The 21,068-nt window shown below is 38.1% G+C and overlaps 1 protein-coding gene across 3 annotated transcripts in view; it reads left to right on the top strand.

Annotated features, from left to right (window-relative positions):
* Positions 1-21,068, top strand: part of tbc1d16 (TBC1 domain family, member 16) — a 90,746-nt gene that overhangs the window by 53,396 nt on the left and 16,282 nt on the right. For all 3 annotated transcript variants that reach the window (XM_041217418.1, XM_041217416.1, XM_041217417.1), the window contains 6 exons: positions 1,073-1,237; positions 6,265-6,413; positions 9,261-9,395; positions 10,911-11,097; positions 11,818-11,997; positions 19,690-19,836. In XM_041217418.1, coding sequence (XP_041073352.1) covers positions 1,073-1,237; positions 6,265-6,413; positions 9,261-9,395; positions 10,911-11,097; positions 11,818-11,997; positions 19,690-19,836 — 963 coding nt within the window. The remainder of the gene's footprint in view (positions 1-1,072; positions 1,238-6,264; positions 6,414-9,260; positions 9,396-10,910; positions 11,098-11,817; positions 11,998-19,689; positions 19,837-21,068) is intronic.

Genomic DNA, 21,068 nt, shown 5'->3' with positions numbered 1-21,068 from the left:
GACCTCTGCTTGAGGTCCTGCAACCAGAAAGGAGTTAGCAAGTTTGACAATTCAATTGTCAAATCTCCAACAGTGAATTAGGAGTTAAAAAAAATCACCAAAGCAAGAGAGCTTAAGCTTAGGGTCAACATATTCCAGGGATTCACTGGTCTTTGGAATGAAAATAGTCCATTATCAAGGTGCACGTTTCATGCTTTGTTGTTTTCTGTGTCTCAAGGAATGCTGAAGTCGATTGAAATTTTCTGAAAACCATATCCTGCTTATTTGTATATCATGTAAAATGAACCAGATTGTTGGTTTACTGTTGATTTCAACTCATTCCTCTTCCTGAATTCTCTGCCCGAAGGCAGTCCTTAACGATTATTCACCAAACCACAGCAAAGTTGCTGTGATTTTTGCTATGGGTAGGGTGAGGAGGCTGGCCCCGAATCAACATCAGCCGGAATGGGGATCGAATTCCTTGCTGTTGACACTAATCTGATTCACGTGCTAGTCATCTAGCCAACTGCCTAACACAGCACCCCAATCTCAATAGTGTTTATAATTCTGCATGGAAGAAACATGGAGACACACATGATCTTGTAGTATGCAGTATAGACAAGAGGTTTCATTGCATACAACAGTTCCTATCATATGATTATGTATTGGGCAGTAAGAATAAGTTTCTGATCATGGTAGACTTGAGGTTTGGTTACAAGAGCGATTGACAATGCTGAAACAAGTGTGGGCCTGTAATAATTAGTAGCCTATCCAAACGGAACAAAATCCATTCACCTCAGCTCCAATTCAAATCCTGTCAATGAGAGTTTGCCAACCACCCTGAGTTACAGATGGGCAACAATAGCTTTGATTACTTATTGCTATCTTAGCCAGTTGATATTTTCCATTTGTATTTTGTACCCCTTATTCTGAAGGAGTGGTGCAGTTGCATTTTTTTCACCTGTGTCGGGCGATATATCTGGTAAATGATGTAACTGCATTTTTTCAGCTGTGTCGGCAATATATCTGGTAAATGATGTAACTGCATTTTTTTTTTCACAGCCGTGTAACTAGTCTTTCTCATGCCCTCCAGGTGTCTGATGTAAAGGCTTGCATGCAGTTCTCAATAAAACGCCCTAATTTGCCATCATCAGAGACTCACCCAGAAGAGAATATGTACAAGCGGTTAGATGTCACTACATGGTTAAACCATCTGAATGATGCTGGCCAAGTGGAAGAGGAATACAAACTCCGCAAGGTTTGAGAACTGCTTAAATATTCAGTGTCTTTACCAACAGGTTAGGCAGGTCAAGGATGTTGCCCATGGTTTCCCAGTGATCAGGTTCTGATTTTTGGTTGAATTGACAGCAAAGTATTGGAATCCAAAAAGCTTCCTTCTCACATGAAAGAGGAGAGAAAATCCTGTTGCTGGTTATTCTTAGGAGCCATCTCCAAAGAAACCTAGGCAGAGGCCTGGGAAAATGTGTTTTTTGTGAAATGGGAGTGAAGAAAGGGTTTGGGGAAAAATAGAGATGGATTAAGAGTTAGTTAGCTGCAACTCATTCTGGGCATCGAAAGGGAGAAGTGATATCGTTCATCAATTCATGCTGCTTCGCTGCATTTCAGACTGGACCATAAAATGTCAGTGAGGCACATTAAGTTGAGCTATCGAATTCTCACCACGGTGAATTTCATGGCTCCACCATAGTAACATCACAAAAAAAGGTCGTCCAAGATAATCTTGAAGACCTACTATCAGCTACCTGGAATGACATTGAGAAACCTTGGAACTGGTTTCTCATCTATTTTATTGTCCTCTTGCGTTTATGCTTCTCTGTCTCTCCTTTCCCCCCACCACTTCACTCAACCCCCACCCCCAACTTGCACGTGCCTGCCTTGTTTTCCCCCCCCGGCAAGTTTTCTTCTGTCTCCATTTTAGCTACTATAGGAAAGACAAAACCTATAATGCAAGTGACTTGGGGAAGAAACTAAGTGCTCTGATTCTGATTAAGCAGATAACCCACAATTGAGAATTCTTGTACTGCTATTGTGTTGGAGTATAGAGTAGAAGTTTGTTTAGAAAGCTAAGTCTATACACTGTAGTGAAACTGGTAATAGAATGTACCTGTGCAAATATGTTGTCTGTATGCAGAAGTTATTCGTAAGTGATTCCTACATACTTGTGCCTCTTCAATTCTTGAAATAAAGGAAATGCTAATATTCTTATTCTATTTGCCTTTTTTGTTCAAGAATGTCCCTTCTGGGCTGCTTGAGGATTTGTAGTTGAAAATTGCCCAAATATGGTTTCATATTTGCTGTCAAAACAGATCAAACCTTTCATTTCCCCAAATAGAACTTCAATTGGGGAATAATGAAATAGCTCAGCAGTGTAACATGTTTAGTACGTTGTGTCCATGGGCTGGAAGATTTTTGAAACTTAGCCATGAGTAATGTTCCTCCAGGCAACTAGCTGCTGATCTTGGCTTTATCATTGGACACAGTACTGAAATGAGGTGCCTTGTTGAAAGGAAGCAAGAAAATTTGGCTGTGCCTTGTATCACAATCTAGCTCTAGTATATCATACCAGCTGGCCACAAATGAGCATTGGCAGAGAGACCATGGAGAAGTCTGCAGTTTTCTACCCATCCTCTCACCCTGATTCTGTGAAGCAAATATTAAGTACAGGATCTTAAGAATTAAATTATATATTTGTCCCGCTTCATTTGCTGTCTGTGCCATTTTACTTCCTGTTGCCTTTTGAATGACTATTGAAGGAATGCAAGGATATATTCAGCTACAAAGCTTTAAGTTTTATTACAGTTGATCTAGTATTTCTGCAACTTTATAATGAAACTTGTACTCCATGCATCCAAGTATTACCCGTTGTAAGACTTAACTTTGAGAATGATGCTGAATTAAACTCAGAACACTTGAGTTTTTGTCACTTTTTTTTGTCAACTTTTCCTCATCATGTTCACCTTTGATTTGGGGTTTGCCTATATGAACTGTGTCATTGTCAAGGCAACACAGGCTTTCCATCACCTCCAGTTCAGCTTTAATCTTCTCCCTGCTAGTACAGAATTCCCAGCTTTTGTTGTGGAAATTTAGTGCCTATGTGGACCCTTCCACTGCTGATATCCCTGCAGCACACCTCTGTTCTTGTGCCCAGCTCTGTAAAGCTAGTGGTGGTTTTGTAGCACCTGTTCCTAACTATATAGTGTTCCACCTCCCAATGCACAATTAATCAACCATGTTGCTGAAGACCTTGCTGCAAAAGAATGATCTTTTCTTTGAAAAGTTGTCCCTTTTTTTAATAATCAAATGGCCTGACTTAGAGCAAGAGTTGCGACTAGTGTAAAATTCTAATTACTATATATCAACTAGCTTCTGAGGTGCATGATTTTTTATAGCAAAATGTATGCTTGTTGATATTGATCCATTCTGAATTCCACCTTTTGTATTTTTAAAGTTATTTGTATTAGTCTTATTTAAAGTGCTGGCAGGCCTCCATTGAGTATTCTTTCTGATCAGTCAGCCCTGGTGTTATCCCATATGGCACAGTTGCTGGTCGCTGCCTTGCTTTATCAGCATGTGATGGCTATGGTGATAATTGGGTTTGGGAAAGTATTACATTTCCACAACAAGACCTGGGAGTTCTGCACCAGCAGGGAGAAGATTAATTCTGAACTGGAGGAGATGGATGGCCTGTGGAGCTTTGACAATGACACAGTGATGCATCTGGTCACAGCTGAGGTCCTAGCCAAGACTGGCAAGATTCTAGTATGTACCATTGCTAGAGAGTAACATATGGATTTGAAGAGATTCCCAAATATAAGTAATTAAGGCCAAATGCACTCTTACAGGGTAATTCATTTAGTAATTCAAAAATGAATGAAATCAGCCTTGCCTCTCTCAGGTGAGACATAAGAGTGGTGAAACTCTGTAGTATTAAGTTTAATAGATCTTAGTACAGAATCTAGGCTGACGCTTAAGTTCAGTGCTGAGGAAGAGATGCACTGACTTTTGGATGAGATGTTAAACTGAGTCCCCAAATGCTTGCTAAAGTGAACATAAAAAATCTAATGGCATGATTCACACACAGTAGAACAGGGGAGTTTTCCTAAAGCCAGGGCAACATTTATCCCTCTTCCAACAACACATTTATCTCAGCAGGTCTGCCTGGAACTTTGGAGAGAGCAACAGTGTTTGAACTGGCGACCATTGGTCAGAATTCTAATGAAGGGTGTCCAACCTGAGATTTTAACCGTGGGATGGATTTACTGCAGCCCATCATGGCAGGAAATATGGCAGGCAGGCCCCCTTACTCGCAGGAGAGGCCCCATCAGTTTCCCAGCAGCAGCAAAATCTCATGGGATTAAGGCAGAGAGCAGAAAGGGTTGATGCGGGATTCCTAGCCCCTGATGGCAGGATGTCAGGCTCATTAATGAGCCAAGTGACACCCATTATCACTGTGTCCACTGCAACTTAATGGTGGCTAAGGGATTAAATGGGAGCCACATGGCTCTCCCGCGCCCTCGGAAGGCAGCCCAACAAACCCCATTGGCCACCTGGGTGAGGGGAGGCACCTGACATCGGGAGGGGGGGGGTCCAGCAAGTGCCCCACTCTCCCGTGACCCCCATCCTGCCTTTACTCACTTCTGAACTGGAGTCGCACGATGATTGGACCCTGACCCCTGGTTGGCGCATTACTGCCAGCTGCTGGCGCTGGTGGGAATGAGTAGCTGGAGACCTCTGATTGGCCAGCAGCTTTTCGTGGACTTCAAGCACTAGAGCTCTTAATCACAAGGAACCCCCAACAGTGGAACTTAAGTGCCTGAAGGGCACTTGATTCCGTTGGGTTTCCGCGATAAACTGACAGGGGTTCCCCACCAGTTCTCTAACCAGTGGGCGAGACCCCATCGGCCCAACAGAATTCCGGCCTCTCTCTCTCCCTCCGCAGATGTTGACATAACCACTAAGCACTTCTAGCAATTTCTGTTTTTATTTCAGATTTCCATCATCTGCAGTATAATCTTCACCTCATTGGTGTTGGTGAAATCTTGCAATGTGCAAGTTAGATGCTACATTTACCTACACAACAGAGACTACATTTCAGAGGTGTTGCCTGTGAAGCATTTTGATGACAGCCTGGGGACATGAAAGATGTTATATAAAAACATCAAATGTACTGTTATGTAGACAAATGCAACAATCATTTTTCACACCAAGGCTCTACAAATGGGAGTAGGATGAATGATGAGTTGATCTGCTTTTTGAGATGTGGTTGATGGAAGAATGTTTGTCAGGACAAAGGAAGAGTTCTGTGTTCTTCATCAAAACAATTTTGTAGAATTTTTGACCTTCATCTAAAGAAGCACATTTTAAATTAATCCTGGGTCAGATTGCTATGATGCGTTGGGGCATTCTAAGTTTCATTAACAAGCACTTATATAATTCCTCCAGAAACTCTTATTTTAACTATAACACTATTTATCACTTCTTTATAAGAAACACTTTGGCTTTTGAACCACAGAGATTTGTTCAGACTAAATGGTTTAGTTAGCTCCTTGCAAATTACATCTAGACCACTTTATTGTGCTGTGTAATATTCATTTGTATTGCATCCTTGTGAAAGCAATTCTGTTTTTAAATTAAAGCAAAATACTGCAGATACTGGCAATCTGAAATAACAAATTGCCAGTGGTACTTAGCTGGTCTGGCAGCACCTATTGAGAGAGAAAAAGAGTTAACGCTTCAAGAGTTTTTCCAGCACTTTGTTTCTATTTCCGTTTTTAAATAAATCTGACCAAAGAACCTTCTAAAATATGATGGTGAAATTCTACATAATTATCCAATAGCAATTTTACTGCTAAAATTGTTAACCTTGATTCACACTACTCCCGATCATTGCACCTTCCAAAATTGAATGTACTGGCTCATGGGGGGTTGAAAATTTGTTTGTCAGAATTGTACTTTGCTGTGAACCTGAATAAGAGATCCTGTATTGTAACAATTAGCTCTTTCCAACATTTGTTAACAGTAATAATAAACAGCTTAGTTAGAAGTCACTTCTTACAGGTTTCATTTCAAAAAACTTTGGTTCACTTTGCTTGAATTAAGGCCCCAAAAGTTTGTATAGATTCCCAAGAAAGTGAAATACAAGCACCTACCTAATTGTTTATGTTTATATTTTCTGTGTATGTTACAATTGGGAAAGAACCAGCTGCCAGATGATAGAGAATAGTTCAAATAAAAATTGTGAAAATTTCTATGTTTCCTTCAAAGGCAATATTTTTTGGAGGTATCGATCCTACAATTCGTGGAGAAGTCTGGCCATTTCTGTTACGATTTTATAGCTGTGAAACAACATCAGAAGAAAGGGAAGCTCTACGGATTCAGAAACGTGCAGAATATGAAGAAATTCAGCAAAAAAGGTAACTTATAATTCATGTGCAAATGACCAGTACTGGCTTCTCGGGTACTTCTTCAGAACACAGGAGTTATTTACTGTTGACCGATTGCACGATGATCAGCTGAGCACCAACCTGAGATTGGCAAACTTTAAAACGTTTTGTGCAGTCCTGAGGGAGAGCTGCACTGTTGCCTTTTCAGATAAGTCATTAAACCAAGAACACACCTGCTCTATCAATTTTTTTCTTCATTGATTGGATGTGGGCATCGTTGACATGGTTAACATTTATTGCCCATCCTTAATTGCACTTGAGAACATAGTTGTGAACCACTGTCCTAAAACACTGCATTTTATGTGGATTACAGTTTCTTGTAGCAGTTTTTGGTGCAACTGAGTGACTTGCTAGGCTTTTCAGAGGGCAGTTAAGTACTAACCATATCACTATGGCTTTGGAGTCACATAAAAGCCAGACTTGGCAAGACTGGTGGGTTTCTTTCACTAAAGGATATTAGTAGACGCAAAAAGATTCCATTACATATTTTCAAAGAAGAGCATGGGAGTTCTCTTTGGTTTCCTGTCCAATATTTATTCCCCATCCACATTACAAAAACAGATTATCTGGATATTACCACATTGTTGTTTGTGGGAGCTTGCTGTGCACAAATTGGCTGCCATGTTTCCTACATTACAACAGTGACTGCACTTCAAAAGTACTTCATTGACTACAAGCACTTTGAGATGTCCTGAGATCCTGAAATGTACTATCTATAAATATAAGTCTTTTTTTCTTTTACTACTGGGACAAAAATAAGCTGTACAGTTGAGACAGTATACATGTGCAACACACTGCGACCAGAAGAAATGAGTAGAACTGTAGAAAAGGAATTTTCGTAGGGGAAAGGAGGATTCAGGTGGACATGATAATAACCTCAAGATAAGAAAAGAGGGCTATATACAGGGCATCAGCAACCAAATGGGGGAATTGGAGGAAGTAATTAGAAGAGATAACAAAAACGTAGCAGCAGATAAAATAGGATTTGGAATTAAATATTGCAGGATATAATGTATTTAAAAAAGATAAAAACAACATGGTGTGATGGGCTGGCTTTGTTAATTAGAAATAACAATGGTAATAATAAAAAAAAATTAAAAATATGAAATCATGGAATCGTTAGTGCAAAAAGAGATCATTAAGCCCATCTGGTGTCTGCACCAGCTCTCCAAATGAGTAATTCACTGAATACCATTCCCCCGTCTTCTCCCTGTAACCCTGCACATTGTTCCTTTTCAGATAACAGTCTAATTCCCTTTTGAATGCCTCGATTGAACCTGCCTCCACTGTACTCTCAGGGAGTTCATTCTAGACCTTAACCACTCACTGCATGAGACAGTTATTCCCCATATCACTTTCTTGCTTCTTTTGCTAAATACTTAAAATCTGTGCCCTCTCATCTCAATCCTTTCACAAGTGGGAACAGTTTCTCCCTATCTACTCTGACCAGACTCCTCATGATTTTGAATACCGCTACCTCCTCGCAGCTTTCTCTTCTCCATGGAAAACAGTCCCAACTTTTCCAATCTTTCTTCATAGCTGGTTCCAGGAATGAGGAACTTCATTCTTGTGAACAGAATACATATGGATTGAAATGAAGGATAGGAAAAGATTATAGGTAGCCAAGAAATGGAAAGGAAATGGAGGGAAAAATATGTAAGAAAATGAAATGCAGGGAGAAATTAGTCAATTTGCTGTAAGCTCTTTTTGCACTACTTGCATAGCCAAATTTCACCTCCAAATTCTTTCGAAAAGGTCAGTGAATGGGGGGCTTATTAGTTAGTGAAGGCTCAGGTTCACATTACTAGTAGCCTTTTGTTTCATACCTTTTTTTTCACAGCTTGTTATAGTAAATACGTTTGGAACTATCTGGTTGTCACTAATTCTTTCTACAGTATTTATCTTCCTGTTATTCAATACAACCTTTTGGAGTTAAGAGAAAATAAGTGTGCCACAGTGTGGTAGAGTAGGTATGTCATCTGTAGCTAATGTGAAATACAGCCTCTGTTGGGCCATTGCACAGAATAATTTCTAAAGGAAAATGAAAAGCATGTCAACACAAGTGACTCTTAAACCTCTCAGTCATGACAGGAATTAGAATGCCTATCAATAGGAATGATTAGATTAAAAGTGGGAGAGCAAAAATAATTTTAAAATAGGGAGAAAAAAACCAACAGTCGGTAGAGTTATAACTGTAGCATTAAAGATGGTTACAATTTGAACAGAAAAAGGTTTCCAAGTGTACCTTTGAATATGCATGTGCCAAGTATGAGTGTTTTTTGTACATTTTGCTGGTGGCCTTTTAATGCAAGCTTATGAGAAACCTGAACTGAGGAAATGTCAAGAACAGTAAAACATTTGCCTTGTTTACCTAAAATCATATTTTCCATTATAAATTTTTAAAAATCAAACCTTAAAATAACACTGAAAAGAAATGTTAGATTTCATAATATATTCAGGGTGGTTCACCTGAGTTCAATTACAACTTGCTCAAAAGGAACAATTTTGCTTTTCAACATTTGTGCTCATTAGCCCTGCCATTACCAACATTGTGTCAAAAATATAACTTTTATTATTTGACTTCTCAATATATTTTAGAAATTACTTGCGTTGATTTTTCACATTTTAGCTCAAGAAGCCCAATCATAATTGTGATAGGTTCATTCAACATCTGTCATTACGCCAGATCTGAAGGAAGGAGCGGTAATAACAGATCCTTCTCCAGCTTGTTGCTGGATGGCTAAAAGCAGCTCGAATTAAGGGAGGTGAGCTGTGTGAGTTACAGGAATTGAGGCTTAAATTATTTTCCTTTTGCAGATTGTCTATGACTCCAGAGGAACAGGAAGATTTTTGGCGGAAAGTTCAGTTTACTGTTGATAAAGACGTGGTTCGGACTGATCGATCCAAACAGTTCTTCAAAGGGGAAAACAATCCCAATGTGGAAGCTATGAGGTAAGGTTTTTGTGTGTGACTGTGTAGATTGGGTAGTTTTGAAGACAATGTCACAAAGTGGCAACATGACACTTCTTAAATTTAAGAAGTGCTTGGCAAACAATAGTCTGAATTACAGTTTGACTACTTTCAATTTTACAATGTCTTTTGTTTCGCAGAAAATTAAATTTTGCATTAAATTACATTTGATGCAACTAATGTTTGTGCTGTCTACATAACATTGACTGCATTTCAAAGTAGTTTATTCCATATTGTGATATTTCTGAAAAATTTGATAAACCAAATCAATGCAAACCTTTCCTTTTTATATCTGATACTCGACAAGAAAAATGGGCTGACAGTTGGTGACATTTCATTGATTCATGGAAATGCCCAATGGCTAGCTTTGCGGAGACTGTGGAAAATGTCATGAAATGGTTTGAGTTATGCAGAGCTATGTTGTAATTATGCAGAAGGCCTCCATCCAATTTTTTAAAAATGACTTATTGTTACAAGTTCAAGTTCTTGTCTGAAATATTGTTTCAGGTATAGAGGTTCCAGTCACTTCCATAAGCAGTCTGAGTGTTATATGTTTGAGGGCATGGCCGTTTTGCCCAATATCTAATTAAAGCGTAACCCAGCAATGTAAATAAATATTCGTGTCTTTTGCACATGTTCATTGGAAAGATTGAAGAACCAGTACTTATTGAGACAAGGCCAGATATGAATCATCTAAGCTGCTTTATTTCACAGCACCAGAACATAGAGGCAAAGATTATGATCAGATTTCCTTATTTAAAGTATTACATTTGCATTTGCATAATAATACAAGTGATGAATATGCTATGCCTCATAAACAGCAAGGCATCTTGTTCCATTAAGGTAATTTCTAACTATCCCTTCACTCTCTAAGCTTCTCATAACCTTCACTGGATTTGACTTCTGTGTTGCTTTTGTTTTCATAAACCAAGCTGACTCCACAGCCTATGCTGATCCTGACTAACTGACCCCTCATATGTAGGTCTTTTTTATTTCTGCCACATCATTAATTGGGGCTTGGTTCCTGCATTCCCCACCCATTTGGGGTTGACCAAAAAACTGCCAACCATGACTACTACTGCATTGCCCCCACACCTTGAAACCAGCATCATGCGAAACTCATCAGGAATGGCCTATCCAACTCTTGACATGTAATAAAAACAGTAAATGCTGGAAAAACTCAGCAGGCTTGACAGCATCTGTGGAGAGAGAAACAGTTAACGTTTCGAGCCCATATGACTCTTCTTCAGAGCTTCATGACATGCTTGTGTTTGGGAGCACCTGTGTTTAACAATTCCCCTGTTTTGTGTGGTAATAGTTTGTGTTTGGCTTTGCTACACAAGCTCCAATACATGAAGCTTGTGGTCTTCTTCTTTAACTTGTGAAAATTCACAACGCTTATGCATAATTGAATCCCACATCCTTTACATGAATAAAAAAATGATAAAAATTCTGGGAATGTGTCACTTATGCATATTTATTTGAATATCTTCACAGGAGAATTTTGCTGAACTATGCAGTTTACAGTCCTGAGATAGGGTATTCCCAAGGAATGTCTGATCTGGTGGCTCCAATCTTGTCAGAGGTCAGGGATGAATCTGACACATTTTGGTGTTTTGTCGGACTAATGCAGAATACAATTTTCATCAGCTCACCACGGGATGATGATATGGAAAGACAACTGGTAGGTGCTGAGTCAGCTGGGGAAAAATATCTTTGAGTGACAATGAAAATGATTGAAGGGATCTAAATTAGTTTTTGGAAAAATGTTTAATTCTAATATGACTCTTCAAATTTCAGGTAATACAAATCTTTGTAGCAAGATTAGCTGCTGCCTTAAAAATCCTTTACAATGTAGGATGCTTGGGAACAAATCATGTTTCATGAAGTATAGTATTTATTTTTCTTTCGTGATTTCTCAATTTCCAGCAGTTTTTATGATTTTCGATGGGAACTTACAATTAATTTTGGATACTTGGAGCAGAAACCATTTGAACACTGAAAGTTAACTTTGTAGTTTCATGTGAATGGTTTAGAAAGTACCGGTATTTCAATTATTAGGAATAAATCATTCCCACTTCCAGTTATTCCACTGTTGGTATTGGTGTTCTGAATCCTTCATACAGAACTAATTTAGAGCACTTGTTGCCCTACTATTTCATGCATTGTAAATGGGGCATGATTTAGGTTGCCTATTATATGTACATATATAAGTATATAAAATATGACAGATTTTTAAAATAACTTTTTTTTCTTAAATTATATGTAATGCACTCTTCTTTGACCTCAATTTTTTAAAATTATGGCAAATTTCGTCTGTTTAAGAACATTGTACAGGTCATTTTTTTTAAATATTCATGTTAGATATTTTTAAAAATGCAGTGTTTGTTTATTTTTTTTAAAGCTGTACCTGAGAGAGCTACTGAGATTGATGCACCTCCGTTTTTACCAGCACCTGGTGTCCCTGGGTGAGGATGGGCTCCAAATGCTGTTCTGCCATCGATGGATTCTCCTCTGCTTTAAACGCGAGTTTCCTGAAGCAGAGGCACTTCGCATTTGGGAGGCATGTTGGGCTCATTACCAGGTTAGCATTTGCTCTTTTAGGCATTTGTTAAGTCCAGTAGATTGGATAAATGCTGATTGTGGGAGTAACAAACTTACAATAGCTTTATTTTTAAACCAGGGCATTTGAACATAGTTTGCACCAATAATTGAATTGGACTCTTTTAGGTTGGTATTTACACTTAACAGCATTATGGCTGTACTAGATATAATTATAATCCTTTGCTTTTACATGTGAAACCATAGTTAGAATCCATCACAGATTGTCTCTGTTAGGGAGACAATTCGGCCATCTTCACTCATCTATGCAGAAAGAAGTTGCAAAATTATCCCATCTTATCCTACTCATTCCATACGTTGAGAATGCCTGTGTGAAGAAAGACATCTTGACGTTAGATCTATATTTGCCTAGATTGAACCAGTGCCCTACTATCCTATAGTTATAAATTAATTTGTAATGTTCTCAATCCATCCTTTCCACACAGTTTACAATATTAAATACCCCTTGAGGCCACCTTTCAGATACTTTTTTCTTTTGAAGTTGAAAAGCCCAGGTTTCTTCATTCTGCCTAATCATGCAGTTGAAGCTTGGGATGTATCTCATGGTTCTTCTTTGAGCTTTTTTGGCTTGAATTTCTGAACAAAGTCGGATGTAGTAACCAGAGCTTTGAACAGCTCAACTTCCACCATTTTTAAATATTTTGCCTATATAATTCAGCATTCTAATTGCTTTGTTGGCTATTGTGCTGCTTTGACACATGCTTCATAGCTGTACTAGGTACATAAAGGACAAATTCATGTTTACAGTGCTGTTACCTTTTTCTAAAAAGTATTTTCTGGAATCATTGAATTGGTAGGTAGAAAAGTAACACCATTGTTCAAGAAAGAAAGAGAGAAAACAGGGAACTACAGGCCAGTTAGCTTGATGTCAGTTGTTGGGGAAATGCTGGAATCCATTAGTAAGGAAGTGGTAACACAGCACTTGGAAAATTGTAAAATGATTAGGCACAGCCAACACAATTTAATCTTAGGGAATAGTGTTTGAAAAATCTATCAGAATTTTTTGAGAATGTTACTACCAGTGGATGCAGTATATTTTTCAAAAGGCATTCAATAAGGTGCCACATGAAACATAGCTGCACAAGATAAGAACTCATGGGGTTAAATTAGTTAAAAGATTGAAAGCAGAGAGTAGGAACAAAGAGCTCAATTGTTTAAAACCTGTGTTAATGACTTAGATGAAGAGACCAAGTGTAATGCATCCAAACTTGCTGATGAAGCAAAGCTGGGTGGGAAAGTAAGCTCCGAGGATACAAAAGTGTCTGCAAAGGTATATACATAGATGAAGTTATTGGGTGGCAGATGGCATATAACCTGGGGAAAGGTAAGCTTATTCACTTTCGTAGTAAGAATAGAAAAGCAAAGTACTTTTTCAATGGTGAGAAACTATTAAAATTTAGCCATTTGTCAATTAATTTCTCCTGTCCTCACCCTATCAGAGACCTTCCCTTTTATTCTTTACCTCTATCCCCTTCCATTGACTCAAAACCTATTCCATTTCTATCTTTATTCAGCTCTGAGAAATGGTCATCTCAGCCTGAAACATTGCTTTTGTTTCTCTCCACTGACGCTGTCTGATTTCCTGAGCATTTCCAGCATTTTTTGATTTCATTTCAGATTTCCAGTATCTTGCTTTTTGAGCTATCAAATGTTGCTGTTCAAAGATTTGGGTGTCCTTGTACAAAGTTGGTGAATGCAGGTACAAGAAGCAATTAGGAAGGCAAATGGTATGTTGACATTTATTGCAAGGGGTTTGGAATAAGGAAGTTTTGTTGCAATTCTAAAGAGATTTGATGAGATCACACCCAGAGTAGTCTGTGCAGTTTTAGTCTCTGTAACTATGGAAGGAAATGCTTGCCTTATAGTGGGTACAATGAAGATTTACTAGACTGATTCCTGGAGTAAGAGGGTTGTCCTTATGAGGAGAGATTTCATTGAATAGGCCTATTACTGTCTGGAGTTTAGAAGAATGAGAGACGCTCTAATAGAAACATTTGATAGGATAGATGCCGAGAGTTAAAGGGGCATTGTCACAAGGTAAGGGGTTGCCCATTTAGGACGCTCATATGAAGGGAAATTACTTCACTAAGAGGGTTGTGAATCTTTGGCATTCTGTACTTCAGAGGGCTGTGGGTACTCAGTCATTGTGTATTCAAGACTGAGATTGATAGATTTTTGGACTCTTAAGGGAATCAGGGGCTATGAGGATGGGCGTGAAAATTGATTTGAGGTTGTAGATCAACCATGATTTTATTGAAGGGCAGAGCAGACACTAAGGATCGTATGACCTACTGCTCATATTTCTTGTGCTCTTGCGAAAAGCTGAGTTTAACACTTCTGAAATTATCATTATGGATAACTTTGTTTAATGGTGTTTTAAATTATAGCATATTAGCCAACAGCAACACCAATTTTGGTAATTATGTGATACGGTTAATATGGTGGTGGTGCTGCTCCTGGATGCATTGATGGACTAGAACATGAGTTTTTTTCTTGTTTCACTGAAGGCAACATCGCCAGACACACATTATATTAAGTTGTGAGTTGTGGATGGCCTGAGTGTTCAGTTCACATACAGGCCAGCAATATGGTTTGTCAATCATTAGTCTGTATGAACCATCTTCCCACCCCCCCCACTCTCTTCTTCTCCTCAACCTCCTCCACACACCCCCCCCCCACCCTCCATCACTCTCTCCTCCTCCCCTGCAAACGATAATAAGTTAAAATTGCTGATCTTGGTTTTCTAACAGCGGTGCTGTTCTTTCTTTCTTCTGGTACTGTAGTGCAAAGAGGGTGAATTCTATAATGACAGCACCTTAAGAGTAATAGAAAAACATTGTTGCTTGAAATGGTTCTTTAAGATAAATGCAGGATAAAATAACCCAGTATTACATTCCATTCTGTCAATGTTGCCCTCTGGCCTAAATGGCATAATTGCTCAAACTGCAGTCCTTTTAGACAATGCACACTTTAATTTTAGTCCCAGCTTTCAGTTTTATTAATAGAGCAACACTGAAATGCCAAAATAATTGTACAAAAATCGAGCAAGTCTGATACTGTTTCATGCAGATTTAATCAGTTAATCAATAGATTTTTAAAAATACAAACTAAAATGTTGGAAAAAGTGCTGGAAAAGAGAGACATTTTGGTTGTATTATTTCATACCAAAACGTATATTTTCACTTCTTAAACAAAACCTTTCTTGTCCTTCCTGACATGCCCATTAACTGGCCATTATTCTCCACCAAATGAAATGACCAGAATTATCATTGTTGTAAACTTATCCATGAATTTTACTACCATGCTCCATCTTGACTCATCAACCAGAATTTAAATAGGTGAGCTGTCCATAGCTGAGTTGACTGAATTTGATCAATTGTTAAGTGACTAAAGTGGTAAGGCGACTAGGAATTTCACTTCCAATCTTTTGATCAGGAATTGATTTACTTCCACCAGTTTAAGTACTACATCTGCTTTTTTGCACTTTGTGCCCTGAGATCCTCCCCCAGACCCCTCGTGTGCGCATGCACACACACGTGCACACACACACACACACAAACACACACACACACACACACACACACACACACACACACACACACACACACACACACACACACACACACACACACACAGCATTTGATCACACTAGTAAACTCTCAACTATCCAATCTTTCAACCACTTGCAGCTGGGGAAGAAATTCTGGATATGCTGGAGGTACTCTGTGTCCCAATCCCAGCAGCTAAGTATGTTAATATTTTAATATGCTGATGGTTATGCTGATATGAATATGAATGATATGGCAGGAAAGAAGCACTTTGAGCCATAAGAATGCCTTTCCTTGCTCCCATATTAAATGCAAGATGAGGCAGCCACTTATTTCTCCCCTCCTGGTTAATGTTCTGCCTATCCTTCAAGTGTTGCCTATTGTTTTCCCATAGTCGCCAGTCTTCAATAGTACTTGGCTGCTATGCCTGGTTTGATTCCATTTCAATAAAAGCAACAATAACTTTTTCCCATCATTATGCTGGATGCAGTGAGTTTTAAATATTGCTCTTAAGTACAGGCAGACTTACATTTTCTGGCTAGGATGACACATGCCTTTGTTGTCTATCCACAATGCAATTTAGCACGTCAAATTTTCTTCCTGTTTCCAGCCAAAATATCAACACTATCATGCAATTTTCGAGGAACATTTGCAATGTTATTCCAATGTTGAATTTGCCATCATAACAGACCCAACTCTTCTCCTGCACAACCGAGCCTCAGGCTTAATCTGACTAGGAGAGGCTGCAGCATATCTCTTAAGAGCCCCTGTTTAAGCAGTTTACAGGGTAACCAACTGTTTTTACTCCAGGGCTGTCAAGATTTATTACTGTTAATTTTTCCAATTGAAAATCTTCAGCTCAGAGTTATGACCACAGCCGGTGTTAATTGCTGCACAAACCAAATCCCAGAGGGGGAACTTGGCTTACGGGCTGTAACCTTTTTTGTGTTCTGAAACCAAGAAGAAGACATACTGACCTCAACAGTAAGAGATCCAGTAACACTTTTGGGATTTTATAAGTTAAAAATAAAAGTTTTATTAAAAAGAATAAAAGAAAACTTAAGCACACAAGATTACAGTTACACAATTAAGGTTAGTCTTACAAAACATTCCCCCAAGAACTCTCTACTTGGTCAAACCAAAGTAAACACTTTCCAGGCAATGCTTTCTTATATATGTCTGCTATGAAATGCAGTAGTATTACACAAGGCAAACTGCTGTAGCTTCAATAAAGGCATACCACTTGATCATTGCCCTCTTTCACTCTGCAGTGGAATCTACTTCAGCATGAAACTGCTTGCTACAGCCCAAGACTTTTCTGGCTTGACTGGATGGGTGATTCAAACTGTATCCTCTCCCAGCCCAGCACTCCAGCTATTTCCACCTATCTTGAGCTCAACAGCTATCCACAGTAACGCTAACATCCCCATCATCTCCATTCCATTGTTCTCACACATCTCTTTGAAACGCAAACCCTTTCAAATATAAGATCTTTCATATCTACCTCTTGTCTTTGCTTTTGGGTCAATAAAATATAATATTCACACGATATTATGGCATAAGCCATAATTAGCAACTCTCAGTCTATGAGGGCGCTGCATGAAGGGAGATATAATGTAGTAAAATATCCCCTAGTGTTTCACAGGAGCATTATTAAGCATATTTTGATACTGAGCCATATAAGGAGTTATTAGGACAGGCCAAAGTGGTAGGATCTTGAAGAAGAGGAAGCTGGAAGTATTCCATACATCTAGCTGCTCAGGCCCTTTCATAGCGCAAATAAAATGGCTGTTCTTGGAGTCTTGCGATTTAGCTCACCTTTTTATATAGTGTTGGTAAGGTAAAGATCATATGGAAAATGTTCTTGGCATCCTTGCCCAAAGTAAAGTTGCCCCATGTTTCTGCAATTTCTCCAACACCTCCAGAACTTAATTAAATGAGTTATAGAGATGGAACTGCACTTGTTTTCATTAAAGCAAAGGTGATAAAGAGGGCATGATACAGATCGTGAAAATTATTTTAAAAGCTGACATAGTTTCTGCTTTAATCACCAACTGTAGAAATGCGTTCCACAGTCTTATAACCCTCTGTGTTAAAATGTTTCTCTTGCTCTCTATCCTAACAGCTTGTATCTAATTTTGTGTCAATGTTCCCTTGTTTAAACCGCTCAATCTCTAAGTCTGTTTCTCTATCTAATGTGTTCCATCCCTTCATAATTTTCACTTCATAATTTTAAGCACCTTTATCAAATCACTCTGTAATCTCACTTGTTTTGGGGGAAAAACAGCCCTCGTAATTCAAATACTTTTATATATTTGCACTATTTATACTAGACACAATCTGAGTGAATCCATACTGCTTTTTCAATTCTCTCAACATCTTTCCTTAAGTGAGGAGCCCAAAGCTGAACTCACTACTCCATCTGTTGTTTTAAAGTTTTATATAAATTAATCATTATACCTCAACTTTAATATTCTATCTAGCTTGCTTTAAATTTAGTAATCTTGTTGGCTTTTTAAAAATTTCCTCATTCACCTTGAGGTGCTATGTGTAAGATCTTGTAAACCTGAGCCCCTAAATCCCTCTGCTCTTGCACATCACCCAACCTTCCTATTCAAAGCATAATTGTTGTTTTGTTCAAAATGTACCACCTCACATTTTACTGACATTGAATTTCATCTGCTACTTTTATGCGCATTTTATCGTTCTACTCATGGGTTGGATAGAGTCCATGACAGTGCAGATGTGACAGGCTCGATGGGTTGTTTCCTCCCATACTTCCTGATGAAACTTGTCAATTCAAATTTTTTTAATGAAGTTATTTTGTTTTTTGCTGCTGAAACCATCCTTCAACAAATACTCCTTCACAGGAGTTGTGATTGTTAGTTGAAGAGGCAAAGTTCAGTGAAAGAGCAATAAGGCCTAGTATTTGCAACAGAATTTTCTTACTGCACTTCTGGAAAATAGCAGAATGCCACACCCTAATACACTACTAGAAAACAGCCAAGACTGTGAATAGTATTCAGCATGGTAACAATGTTGTTTATAAAAGACGTTATAAAACATTTGTACAAATGGTTCATCATTATAAAACAAATTATACAACTTTACAAATGACACTGAATGAAATGCAGATAAAGATCAATGTCTTGCAATGGTGAAATAAAGTTCACCTAACTGATATATACCAATAGGACCAGTAGTAAATTTCACTTGTGTTCTGGTTCATTTGAGTTGTTGTTATTAGTCAAACCTGTTCTTCAGAATCGTTATTATTTCTCTTTACTGATTTTGAAGTAAATAATACACTGCAAATTTTAAGAATAACTATGCATTCCCTGCCTATCCTTTCTATGTTTTTTATTTGAAGCGTTGGGCTTACAACCCTTGCACAGAAGTGGAGATGTGCAATATACTTGATATCAGCATATGTGAATTTAAAAGCTAGCCCAACCAGAAATGACTGCTTTGTGTTTCAAGACAATTTCTTATTGATTATTTAAGTTTTATTCATGAGTAGACAGCTAAAAGATATAAAAACAAAAAAACTGCGGATGCTGGAAATCCAAAACAAAAACAGAATTACCTGGAAAAACTCAGCAGGTCTGGCAGCATCGGCGGAGAAGAAAAGAGTTGACGTTTCGAGTCCTCATGACCCTTCGACAGAACTTGCGTCAAGTTCTGTCGAAGGGTCATGAGGACTCGAAACGTCAACTCTTTTCTTCTCCGCCGATGCTGCCAGACCTGCTGAGTTTTTCCAGGTAATTCAGCTAAAAGATATGCTGCATGAAAGCAAGGATGTCTATTCCACTGAGGAAGAGGAAGACGATTCTACTAGCTGTGTTTGTTGCAGATGTATACAAAGCCTAGAACCATTCCCACTTCCATGTTTAATAGAATCAAGTGACCTTCAAAGGGAGATGTTTGGAGGATTGTGATGGGTGCATGGGAAGAAGTACAACGAAGTGCTGGCAGTACTTAAGCTACTGACAAATCAATGCATTGGCTATCAGTATTGCAAATCTGATATTTGTAATGGTGAATGATTATTATATACCTTAGATTTCTATCTGTTAGTGAAGTTATAATGAATATGTGTCTTGCAGACTGACTACTTCCACCTGTTTGTTTGTCTGGCCATTGTTGTGATTTATGGGGATGACGTGATTGAACAACAGTTAGCAACAGACCAGATGCTACTTCATTTCAGCAACCTGGCCATGCATATGAGTGGGGAGATTGTGCTAAGGAAGGTAGGTACCCATAGAAATATTTCTGTTTATAAATTATGATTGAATGCAATGTTTTCAAATGCAATAGATTATGTGTAGCACACTGTTTAGAAATGTGAAAATCCCTCTCAATATAATGAAAGGTAGTGAAGATTTGAAGGGCGTAGTAAGAGATTGTTCAGAAGTCTTGATAGAGCTGTACTATTAATGCAATGATGAATTGTTTGTTTTGTTTCCTTTACAACATAAGTTCCTTGCAGCCACCCAATTTTGCACAAGGAAAACAAACAAAATGAACAATGCCTTATTGGTAATGCCTTGTTCACTGATGTGTAGCCAGAATTCACAGAAACCATTTTGGTGACAGAATTATTTGCTGCCTTAATTGTAAATATATTTTTCAGGCATTGCAGCAATATGAGCATAGTGGTACTTTGACATAATGCCAGTGTCCTTGTTCTGTTTTTGTGTTAAAGTGGGGAAGGGTCCCTTGCTTCGTTTTTTAAAAATGGCTACAAGCTGTTTTTTTTCTGTTTGTAAGATATTATACACAAGGAAGGGTACATGACTTTAGAATTCTGTTCTATGAAGTGGGGAAAGTAACAGTTATTAAATTGCAATAATCACATTTTAGTAAATGTAAGTGTTGTGAGCCATCTGTGCAGATGTTTGATCTCATTTCATATAGCTATGATATTCGCAATGCATAGAAAGTGAAATTAAGTGTGTTCAACAAATACATTCTTATTAAAAATGTTGTGAGTTGTATCATCTGTTTCTTTTATAAGTCTATGAAATGAGCAGGTTAAAATTATATAAATTGTGAGTTTTACTTTGATTTAATTTTAAAGTATGTATTAAAACCCAATATTTAATGACATTTAGTTTAATTGTAAAGTAAAAGAATTTATCCCATTTTTCCTGATTTGTAATATATTTACCCAGATTCACAAGGAATATTTGTATCAAGCTGCCCTAATTTCCAGCTGTATTTTTTTTTTACTTGGGTGTGGTTCTTAATGTTTATCCAAAGTATAAAATAAAACTTTTAAAAGTGCACCGAAAGCACTTGACCGTGACCATCTTTTCTCAACATTGGAGTCAATGAAACATTTGGACTTCAATGATATGAAATTTGTGTATTGATGCACGCGATAGTTTCGACGTCACAAATGGGAATATGAGTCATCAAGCATTATTTTGGTCAGTAAGTGGTGGGCTGGGAGAGGAAAATCTAAAATGAGAAAAATATA

Source organism: Carcharodon carcharias, chromosome 22 (assembly GCF_017639515.1).
Source record: "Carcharodon carcharias isolate sCarCar2 chromosome 22, sCarCar2.pri, whole genome shotgun sequence".
Classification (NCBI taxonomy): domain Eukaryota; kingdom Metazoa; phylum Chordata; class Chondrichthyes; order Lamniformes; family Lamnidae; genus Carcharodon; species Carcharodon carcharias.
This window is presented reverse-complemented; position numbering and strand designations above follow the sequence as displayed.